The 17138-nt window shown below is 33.6% G+C and overlaps 2 protein-coding genes and 1 non-coding gene across 3 annotated transcripts; 1 reads left to right on the forward strand and 2 right to left on the reverse strand.

Moving 5' to 3' along the window:
* Positions 1-395: 395 nt before the first annotated feature.
* On the reverse strand, positions 396-13140 carry LOC115981361 (mitotic checkpoint protein BUB3.3-like). The gene is made up of 14 exons (XM_031103506.1): positions 12967-13140; positions 12732-12865; positions 11137-11219; positions 10501-10752; positions 10133-10205; positions 9198-9278; positions 9043-9124; positions 8254-8354; positions 7338-7419; positions 3477-3608; positions 1984-2106; positions 1458-1514; positions 1302-1376; positions 396-828 (listed from the first exon to the last, which is right to left on the reverse strand). Exons 1-14 carry the CDS (start codon positions 13063-13065, stop codon positions 727-729), a joined length of 1476 nt encoding a protein of 491 aa, XP_030959366.1. The 5' UTR covers positions 13066-13140; the 3' UTR covers positions 396-726.
* A 174-nt stretch (positions 13141-13314) lies between these two features.
* TRNAW-CCA lies at positions 13315-13386 on the forward strand. The gene has a single exon. It is a non-coding gene; the product is annotated as a tRNA-Trp (tRNA).
* A 1237-nt stretch (positions 13387-14623) lies between these two features.
* LOC115978812 (cell division topological specificity factor homolog, chloroplastic) lies at positions 14624-16759 on the reverse strand. The gene is made up of 2 exons (XM_031100686.1): positions 16541-16759; positions 14624-15385 (listed from the first exon to the last, which is right to left on the reverse strand). The coding sequence occupies exons 1-2, from the start codon at positions 16625-16627 to the stop codon at positions 14780-14782; spliced, it is 693 nt and encodes a 230-aa protein (XP_030956546.1). The 5' UTR covers positions 16628-16759; the 3' UTR covers positions 14624-14779.
* Positions 16760-17138: the final 379 nt, after the last annotated feature.

A 17138-nucleotide genomic window follows, 5' to 3' on the forward strand; every position in this document is an offset into this window, starting at 1 on the left:
CCTTACGATCCACGATCCAATCTTACGATTCACGATCCCACCTACCTCGCATGATCCTACGTAGGATCCCGATTTTGACAACCTTGGTCGTACTCCAATCTTTTCCCCATCGTACTCCAATCTTTTCCTCCAAGACTCATTTGGATTCTATTCCCATTATTTTGTTTCACACAAACTCAATAAAAACCATCAAACTGCCACTGAAAGCGAGTGCAGAATGAGGTTTGAAAAAATATAAGATATGTGTTATCAAGGGGTGACAAAATCAAAAGGCCACCTAAAAGCCTACAGCAAAAACAATCATCCGTCCATTTCTGTACTTATTCACTCAGTCTAAAAGCACATAAATAGTATAAACACTTTCAGCACAGATAAATTCAAATGAAATTGAGAAAAAAACCACAATTATGAGAACCAATCTATTTGAATATGAATAACTTTAAATGGCAACTTGAAAACAACATGAGGCGCTAAGAAGTGTATATACAGTCTTTGCTGGAATATATAACTTCTCCACACCAAGACCCAGGAAATGGTTCGGTACTAATCAAACAGAAGGAAATAGTGATTATAAAAACCTAATTCATAATGGCAAAGTCTAGTGATAGGTAGAGGCCACATTTCAATTAGAACATTTCTGAAATAAGTGACCCCTAAAGTAAGCTACTATTATGTGGTTCTGTTTAAAGTCCCAGTCTTGAAGCATTCCCCATTCATGAAGGACAATTACTTGGGGCCGATGTCCTTAAGGCCACAGATCTGCTCTTCTCCCATAGCAGACATCACTGAAACAACCAAATCTTTTCCATCTCCAAATCCATCCTTGATCTGCATAATAGAATCCAAATAATCCATTAGGAAACAGTAGCACCAAAAACTTTTTTGAGACATATTTCATAGAATCTATTATAGATTGCTTAGTAATTGCCAAGTAACAAAAAATTTCAAGTTGTCAGAAAAATCAAATAAAAGTTTGGGTTGCCACATCCTCCTGTTGCAAAAGAGCAAATTGGAAACATATTTGGAGAAACATGAAAGGATCAAATCCGAGGCGACCTACCACTCAGTGCACCAACCAAAAACACATATAAATAACCAGAAGTTATACGTGAAGAAATAAAATTAGCAATGCACCACCAGATCATAGTAATCAGAAAGATCATTAAACAGTTCCAGCAAGGTGTAGATTTTGTTTGCATTTGTAATAAATACAGGAGGAGGGGAACACTAAGGTTCAAACTTCACACAAACAAAAAAACTTGCTCTAGCATATCAGAGAGGGAAAAAACCAAGTCGGTAACCTGCGTCAGCAGATTGTCATCGGTTGGAAGCCTCAGGTCATCCTTAGTATTACCATTCTCAGTCAGCAGACTCACCTGAAGCATTCAACACTAAATATTACATTTACAGGTTTACTTAAATCTTAGAAAGTAATCAAAGAAAAATATTTTTCATACAAATCCATCCTCAGAGATATCAATCAGCTGATAGTCAGTACGGTTGACATGAGGCACCTGTAATACAACAATATACATGTCAAGATCTCAGAAATACCACAAATACATATAACTAACAGCAATAAAATAGATCCGAATGAATGAAAAAATAAAAAATACACACACACAATAGAACAACACCTCATCAAAAATGTTAATGGGGCCATACTAATTTCTTGTACATAATGGTGAAGTTTTCTAGTTATTTAGATCATTTAATGGGTTACACAACTCTTATATGCCAGATAACCAAGTGAAAATTATAAATTCAAAACATTTTTTTACGAAATAAGTAAAGATGTAGATCACTTTGTTTCACTGATTCAAACAAAGTCTATTGTCATGCTTCATAGATTTGTTTAAACAGATTGGATCTATAACTAGCATGATTATTATACATAAATAAGAGTTTAAATTCATCAACTTCAACAGGCACCGGCACACTGCCCTATCATAGTCTCTCCCTATAAATATATAAAGGGCTTACATCACAGTTGTGGGATGAGGGAACAATATCCTCAAGCTTCTTCCCATTGAAGATGTCAATAGCAACAAAGTGACACTTTGCATGACCATGCTTGCCGGTTTTGGAAGTCGAAACCTCCACAACCTGCAATAAAGACAAAGATATTAACTTTCTATATTTTCTAACTAACAAACAATTTATCTACAACATAACGATTAAATCCACAATTTAAGCACAATAGCTACAGGTTGTTAAAGAATAAATAAACCAGAAAACAAAAATGAAAATTCAGTATATATATAAAAACATGTGTGTTAGTGGGTGTAGGTTGAGTTCAAGTTACACTTAAAATATATATATATATATATATATATATTGAAAAGAGAAAAAAGTGGTCCCCATGTACACAGGAAGTTTCCTCAGGAAAGCTCCAAACATCATCTAAAGGTATCTAAAAATTCCTCCAATCTTAAAAACGAGTGACCACTCAAAGCAGACATCCAATCATACATATGGTGGGGCCCGCGGGGGGGGGGGGGGGGGGGGCTGGGGGGTTGTTTAGCAGTTTTATCTCCAAGGGCAAGCATTCAAGTTAAACTTGTTAATTTCACACACTTTTTTGATCATTCAACATAGTTACAATAACGGGGGAGGGGGAATTTGAACCGTAGACATCTAGGTCGAAAGCACCAGGAAGTGCCAGTTGAGCCACAAGGCTCTTGCCCACTTGTTAATGTTAAGCTGCTTAATAAGTTTTCTATTAGATGTGTATTTTAACAACATTTTCTCCTTACAACCCCCATACTTGCAAAATTCCAAGATAAACATATATCAATAACTATCTCATTTATAAAAATTATTCACATTTGAAGTATTTTGTATTTTAAAATTATACGCAAAACATGTTTATGCATCAAATTAAATAACATCCAACTAATATGCAATTTGATCGAGAATGTTATATATATATATATATATATATGCACAATTTCTTTTTTCCTTTCACATACATGAGAAATTCAATCATTTTATTAACAAATTTCTCATATTTATGTATCGATTAGTAAATAACATCCAACTAATATGAAATTTGATCGAAAATATTATATGCACAATTTTTTTTTTCCTTTCACATACATGAGAAATTCAAACATTTAATTCACAAATTTCAGAAATTCAAGCTTCAATATGATATTTCCCCTTGAAAGCAAGCTTATCAAATCAAAATCGATATACATGCCACTGTAAAAATTACCATTAAATTAAAAACAGGATACATACATATAAATATATGTATAAACATTAAAAAAAATATAAAAAAAATCACACACATGAGAAATTCAAACAACGATATCCATGAAATCAAAAAAAAAATTTAATTAAAAAAAATAATAATATGAACCGCGTCCAACACAAATACTATCAGATATTTTCAGATTCTACGATATATGCGGTTAATAATAAAAAATTAAAAACAAAATAAAAAAGAAAAAAAGAGATGGATCTAGGTAAACCTTGCAAGGCCTGCCTTTGATGACAATGTAACCGTTCTTGCGGATGGTTCCGGCTTGCTGTGGGTACGTCTTCGAAGCTCCGGCGTCGGCCTTCGACTCGAACTGGTGCTCCTCGTCGGACATGGCTTCGACCTAAAAGCTTCGCAGAGAGAGAGAGAGAGAGAGAAAAAGAGAGGAGCTTCGAAAACGCAGCGCAGTGAAGAAGAAAAAGAAAAAGGGAGAGAGATATATTATAGAAATGATATTTTATATATATATAGTACTGTTTGGGTTTAAAAGCGAGAGGGACTTTAGGGGTTTTTATACAATTCAATTTTTAAAGCCTCTCACGTCCATATTCCTTTCTTTTCTTTTTTTTCTTTTTTAATTTCACATCCAAAAATTAATGAAACTTTCATTTTTATAGGGTTTGTGAGAGGTAATTACTAATTAGTAGGAAGTATTGCTTTCAACTTTTTTAGAAAGGCTTATTTTTGTAGTCTAATCCATGACATTTCAATTTTTAGTCAAAGGTATTTACCATTTTGCATTAAGAAAATGTTAGAGATACAAATTTTTTTACAAAAGAAAATTTATAAACGGTTAATGTGACCAGTGTTTATTAGTAAATGAAAAAGTGATGTTAATGGTGAGTGCAAATAAGAACCAATAAGAAATTGGGCACAATAACAATTTGTAATAATGTTATAAAATAGTTTGTACTTGTAACATTATTCTTTGTACTGTGACCCAACCTAATTTTTTATTGTTTTAAATTGAACTATAAAAAACATCTAACATATAGTTTTTAGCATAGTGTTTGATATGCATATAAAAAAAGAAAAAAAAAGTTAAAAGTGAAATGAATGTCTTGAGTGAATTAGTTTAGAAACTATTTTTAGATATTTTTTATAGGAAAAGAAAATAGTAACTAATTTTTTTTTACAGCTTTTTATATTTTCTTTGAAAATAGTATTAAAACTTAGGTAGTGTTAACGGGTACCTTACTTGTTAAGAAATTGTTTTATGTCAGATTTTTTTCCAATTTTACAAGATATTGAGTCAATTTTTTGAGTTACACTTACCACTTCAGCCATATTTCTAGCACCTTATAGTACCTGTTAGCATTTTCCTTAAAATTTTCTAAAATGTTCTATTCACAAATGCCCTAAGAGCACTTATTAATGTGCCAAAAAAAGTATAGTCTCTAATATTCATTTGTATCCAACTTCATCAAGTTTTTAGAGGGAAGAGTTGTTCCTGATATATAAGAAGATATAATGTTGGTAATTTTCTTTAGTTAAAAAGATCGTCTCTTTTTCTATCAGCCAAAATTAGGAAGATAGTTTTTTTTTTTTTAAAGTAGTAAATTTATTTAAAGATAATCCCTTTAAAAAGTGTTTATCTTTTAAGGACTCTTATTTTTTAAAGACCTTAAGCACCCATTAATAAATAGGGGTTAGATTTAGGTTCAGTGTCCAGTGGCATTGGACTTATTGAGATGGTGACACATGTCCACTTTTGGACACATGCCACAATCTGATCGGTTCAATGCACTAAACCTAAACCAAGTCCAATAAATAGAATTAAGTTCTCTATAGTTTTAGGAATCCACCCATCCAAAAAATTTAAAATTCTATCCATTCATTTTAAAATAACTAAATTAAATTTTGTTAAATGATCAATATTTCATACAATATATAGCATTATTTTGATATCAATTTAAATTATTCTCTAACATGATTAAATTCAATTTTCTTATTTTAAAATGAATGGATAATATTTTTAAAAATCCATTATAGAGTTAATAAGATTTTTTACTTTTTAGAAAAAAATAATTTTATTAATAACATTTTTTTCTCATTTCACGTGTGGGGTAAAGGCCTCAAGGGTGCGAGATATTTTCAATTGAGATATTTTGGGTGCTGGTCTTATTTATGGTGCATGTACCAAATACCAATATAAAGCATTGTGGTGTTGTTGCCACGTGCCTCACATGCAAATAATAGCCTTGATGCCTTGTACATCTACGATTTGGTATCTTTCTTGATTGCGATTTGTGATTGCATTTCTCAAAAGGCATTTACTTCGGAGATTTTGGATATAAATGCCAATTTTAAATTGTCATAATGTGCCAATATGCATGCAAGAACATTTACAATGGAGGAGTTAAAAATTAACTATCTATTTTATCTATACATATGCTACAGTAGTGAATTTGTTTTAGTTTCAATACAATAAAATAATATAAACATCACAATAAAATAAAATATCTACTATAATAAAATAATATATTCATCACACACAATCGTTACACACAACCATCACAGCCACACACATAAACGGGCTAGCAAATAAGTTTTTTTTCATAAATAATTGTGCAATGTAGCAATGAAAAAAAAAAAAAACCTTTAACTCCATTGCTGTATGGTTGATTTTTGTGTATTAGTAGAGATAAAATAGCTATTTAGCTCCACTGTTACAAGTGCTCTTATGCATTTACCCCCATTGATCTCACACCCACCAACCAAATCCTTTTTTTACTGATATTAACAAAATATATAATGTTAAGGAATAATGGAAATTTAAATGCATTATCTTTTCTTAATTTCACATTTAAAGGAGCTAAATAATCAATCATAGAGTTAGTCCTTTTTATTTTGTAAGACTTGACTTGAGTCTAGTGCTCTTGTGCAGTAAACCCGTCAAGATTATGACACATGATCAAAAGTAGACATGTCATAACTTTAACAAATCCAGTACACAAAAGCACTAAACCCAATTTTTGATCGATTCTTTTATGTCTCCCAGGCCAAGGGGCCAAGAATATTTAGTTAATTGTGGTTACGAATTTTCACAAACCAAAGAGCTTATGGAAAGGTTAGGATGTTCTACTCATAGTCAAAAGATTATACTAAATATTTCATTCCCGAAAATTCAGCAAGGGGGTGTCATTATTTAAAAATTCAGCTCATAAGTAGATCAAAAGCAATAGTCAAGCTGCTGAGAACCATAAAAATTGGAAATTTTCTTAAGTATTTCCACTATGTTTTAAAAAATGATTGTCAATCAACATGATCTCAAATGGTACTTTCTACAATCTCAAGAATAGGGTGGCAATAGAGGTATGAGCTATCTAAATGGGAAATGCACCCCAAGTGGTATTTGTGACAAGAAAGTTACATAAACAATTAAACGACATTCTACAATACAAAGCAATTACATAAACAATTACATTACATTCTACAACATATGCAATTCCTACAGTTTAGCTACCTCTCTTTCATCTGGCTGTGGATCATAATTAGTATCACAAAAATGACTCCACCAAGAGTAGGGTTTCCTCACCCTCAGTTAGAGAGCCTTGCTTTCTTCAAAAGGAAGCCATCAAGAGACAAAGATATTGTTACACTTTGTTATGCAAAGTTAGCAGCAGTTGGATTGGAGTGCAAAAGGCTTGAATTCCAGGGTCCAAGCTATTTGAAGTCTGATTCAACCTAAGGTGGCCCATCTGGAATTTCATTAAAATAAAGGGGTATTGTAAATAAACTCAGCCATTCTAATAAGGAGTTGTATAGTTGTATGTCACTTTCATTTCCTTACTTCTTTAGTTTTTGTTTTGTAGGGTGGAGAAGTTGAAAATTGGGAGGGTAAGATTTTTCTTAAATCATGGTTTTAAAATGTAAAATAATCAAACAGTGAATCAGGCACCAGTAAGAACAGAATAACAAAGGTTGCAGGATTAAAAACAATGAGACAGTTAAGCATGGTGGCCAGGAAGCTAGAGTAACTTTGACATAAGCAAAAAATAGTTATGAAGTCCATGATATCGTTATAGATGTGGATCATTACCTTCATTGCGTAGTGTACCAAGAACTGTCAATTCCTACTTGAACTTCCAGCAGACACTGATCTAATGCAGCTGTCATCAATTTTGTAAATGAATACTTGAGGAGGCTCTTCTCTGTTACAGTCAAAGTTCACAAAAAATATTAATCACTTGAGGCAAGATCACAAAGCACAATGTTTTCACTTTTCATGTTGGTTACTCTTGCATGTTACTTCAAATATAATTGTCAATTAAATTATTAAGTAATGCAATATGCACTACAAGTAGTAATGCTCCTTTGATAGCTGGGTGGATACTCAGGGATCAAATAATCTGGATCAGTGACCAAATAAAAAGAGGACCAATTGAGACAGTTTGAGATGTTCAAATAAACCAAATGACAGCAGTAAATATATGTATATTAGTTCAAGTTGAAGTGTTTAGAAAGGCAGATAAAGATCAATAAATTAGAAAGGAAAGAATAAATCAGTGATATAGATCAGGATCGATCAAGGTGTTCAGTACAAAATGCTGATTAGACACATCAGAATGTGCAGCCTTTAGTGTATATAACGGAAATTTAAGCTCCAACAGTTCAACCTCAAGCACCAAAGCTGGTCAAATTATGAAGGGAAAGAGACTTTACGGCAAGCAGCAATATTTGTACAAACATTGCATCAGATACAGCTACAACATCCCTTCTCTGCATATCCTCTTTTTTCCACATTTTTTTTTCACTCGTTACCCACTTCTTTAACAGTCATAAATCATAATCTATGGCTTGTGAGTGCCTCATGACTGTAAAGAATGCTAAGACATCAATACACATTCAAAACCTAGTATAACAAGCAATATGAAAGTTTTGAATGACTAAGAAATGACAGAAGATAATGATATGCTGGTATATACCAAGGTTTCAGATGTAGTAGAACAAAATAAAAGGTAAATGTTAACAGAAGAACAACTGACATTTCTTCAGCTTCTTGGTAAGTGTAGCTTGATGCAACAGCCAAAAGTTGTCCATCATGGTTGTACGATAAGGATGCCACACTATTTGGGAGCCTAGGCAACTGAAAGTAAAATAGGATTAGACTGATATAAAATTTTAACATATATTAGGAGTAAAAGTACATCAGAGTTGAAGGAGGTATATCAAGATTATAATTGGCACCTGCAAACATGTAGGTATGAGAGAAAATGACAATATATAATTACTTGCTTCCTTGTGACCAGGAGGCAAACTCTGTAAAACTTGTAAAAAGATTATATTAAAATTTTAAATCTAGAGTGGGTACAGTAGGGTCTCCTAATAGAGAAATTATAGAGTCCTCTGATGGACCATGTCACTTGTCCACCATTCCACTAAAAAACTTTCACTTGTTTAAAATTGTTGAGTCAGTAATTAATTTCTGTTTAAAAAAATTTTCTAACTAACAATTTTAAACAAGTGAAAGTTTTTTAGTAGAACGGAGGACCATATCACTTGTCCACCATGTGGATCTTATAATTTCTCCTCCTAATAGGATTTGTCAGGCTGTTTTCATTACCATATGCATTGCCAATTTAAGGATATTATAAGAAATAAATTTTATAAAATAATACCCTAATTATATGCAAATTCATATGGTAAAGTATGCGACTTGTTATGCTAATTCTCTCCAAAAATTACATTAACACAAGTAATTTATTAAAACATAAACTACATTCACATCAAGTAGCAATAAGTGGAAGTTAAATTAGAATAGAATGAAATAATACCCCAAAAAGTCTTCTCTTGCTTCGAGCATCCCATGTAGTTACATAACCCTCATTATCACCAGTAACAAAAGCACCACAGATGCTAAAAACAAAAACATAAAATCAGTAAATCTTCAAATTCTAAGATGGTAAGCAATAAATAGGAATACACTTACAGTGGATTGAAAACAATGTCATTCACTGATGCTAGATGATACCTTCCATCCTTTGATTTTGGATGACAACGGAACATGTAACTGTAACAGAATTTGATACAGCATTTTGTTAGAAAGTTTGATAACAAAGAATTATGCTACACACCCAAAAAGCTTTCTTTCTGGTTCAGGAATACAAAATAACTTGTCTGCTCAAGACTCGAGCTTTAAGACATATTCTGAGATCTGAAAGCAAACTCATACAATAAAAATCTCTCTATGGCGTAGTTATAGTTCTACATTTCTACCAGTCAGTGAAATTATCCTGCATTTAGTTGACAAATACTTGGTTACATGGAAATCAGAAATTTTTCATCAAATTGGATCTTGAGTAATTCAGGACAGTAAACAATATTACACATCCTTTCTTTCCTGTAAATTCTAAGCAGTGAAACTGAGCACTAAAAAGTTCAGTGCAATTGTAATTCAGAACACAGAAATAAAGTTTTTTTTTTTTTTTTTTTGATAAGAGAACATAGAAATAAAGTATATATAGAGCATTTGACAGTGAAGCTTCTCAAGTTTTGCATCTGAAACTCAGATAAACACCTAATGATCATATTATCCGTCACATTGCAGAAGCAATACTAATACTTAAGGTATAATCTCAGGGCTATAAAATCATTGAATTACGGAAAGAGAATTTTTATACTACCACAAGAAAGCTGGCTAAATGTAGTAGACTAAAAAGAGACAATATTCTAGGTTTCAGACTCTTAACAAGCAAGCAAGTTCATTATATGCTCTAAGTAATAAAAAATAATTAATAAAAATAAAAATATTGGTCTTCCAGTTGCAATTTAAAAAAAAGTAAAGCATATCACTTCCAGTTGAAATTCTGAAAGAAGTAAAGCATATAACTTACAGAACTGAAGCACTATAATCTGAAAACCGACCTAATGTCATTTGGATTGGATGGATAGGGCATCTCCACTGCTACTCGTCCATCCACTGATCCAACTGCGTATCCTGCAACAAACAACCCTACTTTAGAGATGTCTAAAAGGTATCATATTGGTGTGGTTGTAAAGTGGATCTAGAAGGGAATCCAGAAAACTTGGTAACCTTAGGCATTGTAAACCCTGAATTGAATTTTTTTTTTTTTAAAAGAAGGATATGAGGTTTATGCAAATATTCAGTTAGCTGAGATAAATATACCAGCATTTGGTACTTTTGACAGTGACATTGCTTTCCATTGAAGCTGTCTCCAGCCACAGTAACTACATGGTTTACAACAAAAAAAATCTAATTACTGTAATAATACCTTTAGAATAAGGAATCGAGCTGACACATCTAATTCGAATGTTCAAGTGTGACTCTTTCGATTGAACCAATTTGTCCAACTTACGCAAGTCATACTCATGTATTGATGATCCAATGGCTACCAAAAAATTCAATCCAAAGAGTGACATGGAATCCACCTCTGCACCTAGGTTTCTCAAATACTCAATTGCCTTCGCCATCCGCATGTCCCAGAATAGTATCTTCTTGTCCAAGCCAGCAGAGATTACTTGACCTACAGTGACCATTAAAAAAGGGATAAGCAACACCGAAGGAGTGATAGATTGAATGATACTACAGGCTTTCCTCATGTCTCACGACCAAGCCACCCATTTAACTTACACTGTTGCCCTTTATATTCCAAGAAGTGGAATTAAACATGGGTTGAACTATCCCATAAATAAAGCCACTCCTTTATAACAAGTCTTACGTAAATACAAGAGAAAGCATGTACACAAATACGTCTTTGAGAAACCAGAAAAGAAAAATGACTTATTCAATACTAAAAATCACCTAGAAAAATTCTGAAATTTTCCAAGATTGATGGCAAAATAAAACAGTAACTGAAAAATATATAACGTTCAAACATTCCATGACCGAGGTTCTGATATTAGCTTACCTGTTTCATCAGAATATCCAATACTTGTTGCTATATCATCATGGTTTCCAATTGTATCATTAATTCCTGAATGCAAGTCATACCTAAAAACAGTTTGCCCCAGAATGAGTCCACACATAATGTCTAATCAGAATAACTTTCAATACAACTCAACAATGTTGCCAAAAAAAAAGAAATCTAATGTGATACTTAAAAATGCAGTACAACATTGTAGAAAGATACGGTAACTGACAAACATGAAAAGTAAATGTTGAACAGAATGGCTTTTGGTAATCCCATCAGCCCACATGATAATAAATGACATTAATCAATAAGAAAAGATAGAGTCTGCAAATTACTCACTCATATATAGTAAGCAGATAGATGCTACTAGGTAAGACTGATGAGGCATGTGTAAGAAAGGCTATATAATTTTCACCAAAGATAACTGAGTTATACTAAAGATATACTAGGTGGTCATTAGTGTGATTGGCATGTACTCTCCAAGAATGGTGGATGAGTCTAATTGATAAAATTCCGTCATGTCTTCTCGTCACATTTCACCACCCTAATCCACTTCCATTTTTCGTGAAATACTCTCTTATTCAACATACATACGCATATATGTATGTATATATGTGAAGTTTCCTAAAACATGAACGGGTGACAATAGAGGCATCAAGACCCTAAAAATAGAATCCCCTTTATTTATTTATTTTATTTTATTATATATTCTACAAAGATAATCAATAGTGTATTAATCTTTTTCCTAATTTGAGTACAAAGAATTCAACCAAAACGCCATGCACAAAATCTTATCACTACTTTTCTTTATATTCATCTTCGGATGAAATTAATCAGTGCACCCGGTGTACTACCAATAATTATGCCATGCATCTGACATATGTAACATTCCCTCACAATTTATGAACCCTTGCAAATGTGGCCACCTATATGTTGTGAGAGAGAAGATATAATATACCAAATGTATGAGATATCCTCTCATGTACTATACATACTACACCTTACGTATCAATTATATGCAGCATCTCTCTCATATTGTGTAGGCCCTTCCAAGTTGACACATGAGATACCACCTTCACATGTGAATCCAAGAACCCACATTTAAGTGAAAGAAAGGTACACAATAGCTGGTGCATTTGGGAATTGTTGAAAAAAGATTTTTTTTTTTTTTTGAAACCGCCTTTTGACCTAACTCTTTTGCAAATAATCTAGGTTTTAGCTTTTTGTAACACAATTAACATAGAAGCTAGGAAGTATAGACACAGTAACACGAGCCATTTTTGAAAAATTATAACATAAAATGGCCTGTACAACACCTTAAATGAAGTGTCCTGCTTCCTAGCATAAAAGTTACCAAAAAACTATATCTTTTCAAAAATACAAGCAAATACACTACCAGAAATAAGCAATTGGCCATTTGGCATAATTTAATCAACACCACTAAGTATTAAATTAAACACAAATAAATAAAATTCACCAAAATTAAACACACCATTAACAAGTCTTTTTTTTTGTAAAGTGCATTTCAAAGTAATAAATGAACTTTTAATGCCAAAAATTAAAAACAAATTAAAAAAAAAAAAAAAAAGCACCTTCTAACGCAGCCATCGGAGGCAGCGGCGAAAGCAACAGACTCGTCGTTGTGGAAACAACAATCTAGAAGCGCAGCCTCGCACGGAGCTTCTAATCGGAGCGCAGATCCAACGGCGTCGTATAATCGAAGACTCTACTCCCCACACTCACACACACGCAAAACACAATTATTCCAATTTACAAGCACCAAAAAAAAAAATTCGTGAAAGAATGAGAAAATAATACAACACTCACAGAGTCCCAAGAAGAGATAAGGAGATTGTTGGATTTCGGAGCGAATCGGATTCTGGAAATGGCGTCTCGGATTTCCAAACCGGTTGTTGTTCCGTTCATTTTTTTATCGGAACAGTGAACTCGGTGCTCGGTGGAAATTGAATCTCAGCCGTTGGATCGAGAAGAGTAGGTGAAGAGAGAATCGGAAAGGAGATGAATGAAAGAGAGAGAGACTATAGGGAAAAAATTTCCCGCTCAATGTGGAATTATCGAAAAATCAAAATCAAATTCGGGTTTGAATTACGAAATTGTCCTCGATTTCCGGTTTTATAGTTTAATATCTATTTTTGGTAACTTGAAATAACAAGTGGATCCGTGGCGCAATGGTAGCGCGTCTGACTCCAGATCAGAAGGTTGCGTGTTCGATTCACGTCGGGTTCAATTCCCACTTTCTTTTCCTAATTTTTTAATCTTTTGGGCTTGGGCTTGGGATATATAGTGATGAGCTAGGAAGTAATGGACTCCAAAGCCTCTTTAGAATGAAAGTACATACCAACACACCTTGATACGAGGCCTCAAAACCCATGAAAAATGTGTTGTTGTTGTTGTCGTTTTTTTTTTTTTTTTTAAAGCGTTGATTTTGATTGGTTGCATTCTACAAATTTTGGTTCCCCAACTCACTTTCCCCATTTTGTTTTGTTTTGTTTATTCTTTTTTAAGTTGGAACTACAGATTAAGTGATTAACACAGGCCATGGGTGCTTGTCAAGCTCCAATTTGGGCCTAATTGAATGTCTTACCCGCAAGGAAGATACAATCATACAAGTACAAAATCAACCAAAGGATTATAAATTCTATATCATTCAACCAAAGTGTGTGTTTCCCATGAATTATCAAGACACTGGTAGCTCCACAGCTCTAGCACCCGAGAGTAGTGGTGGAATGCTAATATTTTACCGTCTCTCAATTGTTGAATTTCGATACCGCATACATATGACTAACGTGGTATCATTTGATTCTAAATTCTTCTTCCTCTCCAACGCCCTCGCCATTTTGTGATCAGCTACATGAAATTATACCTTGACTTGCTATGGATTCATCCCCTGACTATATGCAGAAAGTGCCACACTTTATTGGTCCACAGCTTTTCAGCAAATGGGAGATTGGCCATAGTGAATGTGAAAAATTGTCACCCATTATATAAATTGTACGTTTATCCTAACCATCATAATAAACCCCCAAACTTCCCCTAGAAATTAATAAGTTCACAATTGCCATACTTTATTTATTGGTAAGTTGTACATTCCCAATAGCCGGTGGGTCTCAAACACACAACCTTATGCTTCACCTTGCTCATACAAAGAGAACATGTGCTATTTGAGCTAAAAATCATGGATAATTAAAACCCAAACATATGACCAAAAGAAAAGAGAGGGATATATATATATAACCCAACAATTTGTTAGTAACAAAGTCCTGTCAAGGATTTCAATTGACCTTAATAAAGACAAACACTAGAAAACCAACTTTTGTTGGACTCAAGTATTGTAGTTGAAAGCGGGCACACGTAAAATCTAATGTAATTGTGATGAGCAAATACGCACATTAGAAATCAAAATCTGAAAAAACAAAATCTAACATGAATGTGCAATGAACGGATTTGCACTCATAGAGTCATTAAGCCAAACATCAAATTAGACTACAAACTGTAAAGCATCAAAACTTTCACTCTTTTAAAGTAGCATATATTTACAGAAATTGGTTCACTAGCTATGGATCCAAAGACGAACTTATTGATACCAGCCAACAATCATGGGTGTTTTCGTGCCAAGAAATCAATAGGACCTTTCATCTGGAATAAAGAAATCAAACCTAACATCCACAGAACCTGACGAGTCTCCAGTATCTTTGTACTCAATATTTGTTATCGTTCCAGCCTCATCCAAATCTTGATATTCTGGTTTCACTCTCCGTACTGGCACTGTGACAGAATAAATGGTTCCAAGATCTGAATCAGTAGAGACACTCAGCTGAACTTTATCCCGTGATTCTATCTCCACGAAATCTGATAGAGACTGCACAATGTTCTTGACAATCTTTTGTTTGGCCTCATCACTAACTGCACATCGGTCAGAGAAGAGAATCATCTTCAAGCGCTGCTTGGCAACTCTAGCATTAGAGTTCTTCCTAGATGTTGGTGATGGGAACACTATCTTCCAAGCCAAGTTTAAACGCTCAAGGAAGCTCATGTTAATGGCATCAAGGAGGAAGCTCTCAGCAGCTTGGCTGATGGACTTTGGCGACAGCTTATAATCTCCAGTGACATGCGGAATTTGCTTGGAATGACCACGCATATTGCGGTTATCAAGTACCATGCTGGGCCATTTGGATGTGATATCAGATATGCTGGATCCTCCATTCAGGAAACCAGAGAACTCTACCTATTACACAGCAAAAACATTTTGAAGACTTAAAGCAGGTCAAAGTCTTTGCATAATATCTATAAACCCTCTATATACACATGATATGTAACATGTCCATGTTTAAACACAGAACATCTTGTATCTCTTTCACCCCAACGCCCTTATTAGTCCATAGAACCATGACTGCCAGTAAATTGCAAAATAATGATGCTTCTCAAACAGAAGGATAAACAATGATGCACTTTCCATACATCTACAAAATTAAATCAGTTGTACTACCCAATAGCACTAAATGTACCCCCCCCCCCCCCCCAAAAAAAAAAAAAAAAAAAAAAAGAAAAAGAAGAAGAAATTATTGACTTTAATAAAAACCTAATCAATAAAATTATTGTCACTATAATCACAATATTTATCAAGTTAAGAATATTCTTTAGTCTACCCTAAATATTACACTGCAATCAGAAAACAATAACAACAATCAATCAAGCTTTAGTCCCAATATTTTGGGATTGGCAGCAATTCCTCAACAATCAACAATCTAGTCAGGGTCAACCAGATGTATTTAGGAGACGCCCCAACAGCTAATGTGTATTTGTAGTGGATTTATTCATAATAGAGTGTCTAAATTTTAGTCTAGCTCTCAACCTATAGCAACCCTCCTCTTTTTTCAGGGTTTGGGACTAGCCGTAAACAAAATATCTTAGCAAATTCTAAATTCACTCTGAATACTCTTTCCAGGTGGGTGTGTTCGACTTGAAATTTGAAGAATAACACATAAAAATATCAAAAAGACCCTGACTTTTGTAACAAAAATATACAACATTCCTTTCAGCTACAACCATATGAACCAGAAATTATTAAAAAAAAAAAAAAAAAACCCATTAATTCAAATCATCAAAGCTCTGTTTGGTAGCTAAGAAGTCCCAAGGAAAAGTAGAATAAAATGAGGAATCTCAAAATTAAAACTCCAACCCTCAAACCAGTTACAAGATCCTACATTTTCAGTTCTTTCTTGACCCCTTCACGTGAATTAAAGTATTAAACAGAGAAACAAAGAAGATATAGAATGAATTGCATGAAACCCAGATAGAATTCAAGGAAAAAAAAAGAAGACAAAAATACATAGAGAGAATTAGCAGTGAGAAACAATAAAAGGGTGCAAAGAGAAGAAACCTTAGAAGGGCGCAAAGAGCTTCGAAGAGGGTATGCATGGTACGAGCCCAGTGTTGCAGAGACCCTTAGATCCCCAGAAATCGCCATTTCTTTCTCTCTCTCTCTCTCTCTCTCTCTCACTCACTTCGGTGGCTGTCTATTTGGGTCTTCGTTGTTTTTCAGGAGCTGGACAACAGTGATGTTTGTGAATTATGTGTTTGCCACTGTGGGGGAAAACGATGTCGTTTGATACTTGTTCTTGAACGACAATTTTATTCTTATGTTTTCAATGCAAGTACTATTTAATTTATCACCTAATAATATTGGCAACGATCTTTGAAATTGTAAAACATAATAATGATGTCCATTGAAACGAGACTAGTGGGAGTGTACAACAATACAAAACAACCTTTTTCTAACACGTAGACTTGAATTTATTTTATCAATTCTTTTTTTCTTTTTTTTTTTGTGTTCCCAAAATTAAACAAGACCAACTTTAGATTAAACTTTTTTTATTTGATAAAGGAGATTTGAATTATAAACGTCACTCTTAAAAATATTAGGATATGTTAATTGAGTTACAAGACTTATTTTGCTCTTGTACAATAGGTCTTCAACT

Source organism: Quercus lobata, chromosome 3, assembly GCF_001633185.2.
Source record: "Quercus lobata isolate SW786 chromosome 3, ValleyOak3.0 Primary Assembly, whole genome shotgun sequence".
Lineage (NCBI taxonomy): Eukaryota > Viridiplantae > Streptophyta > Magnoliopsida > Fagales > Fagaceae > Quercus > Quercus lobata.

What these genes read in the sequence shown, in the direction of transcription:
- LOC115981361 (XM_031103506.1), bottom strand. Translation starts at nt 13,065, where the DNA reads ATGAACGGAACAACAACCGGTTTGGAAATCCGAGACGCCATTTCCAGA. An exon ending in CTCGATTCCTTATTCTAAAG is followed by an intron (nt 10,206 to 10,500) that starts GTATTATTACAG and finishes TGTTTGTTGCAG; the next exon opens with GATACGCAGTTGGATCAGTG. An exon ending in TACCAAGAAGCTGAAGAAAT is followed by an intron (nt 7,420 to 8,253) that starts GTCAGTTGTTCT and finishes TGACTGTAACAG; the next exon opens with AGAAGAGCCTCCTCAAGTAT.
- LOC115978812 (XM_031100686.1), bottom strand. Translation starts at nt 16,627, where the DNA reads ATGGCGATTTCTGGGGATCTAAGGGTCTCTGCAACACTGGGCTCGTAC. An exon ending in GCTCTTTGCGCCCTTCTAAG is followed by an intron (nt 15,386 to 16,540) that starts GTTTCTTCTCTT and finishes GCTGTGTAATAG; the next exon opens with GTAGAGTTCTCTGGTTTCCT.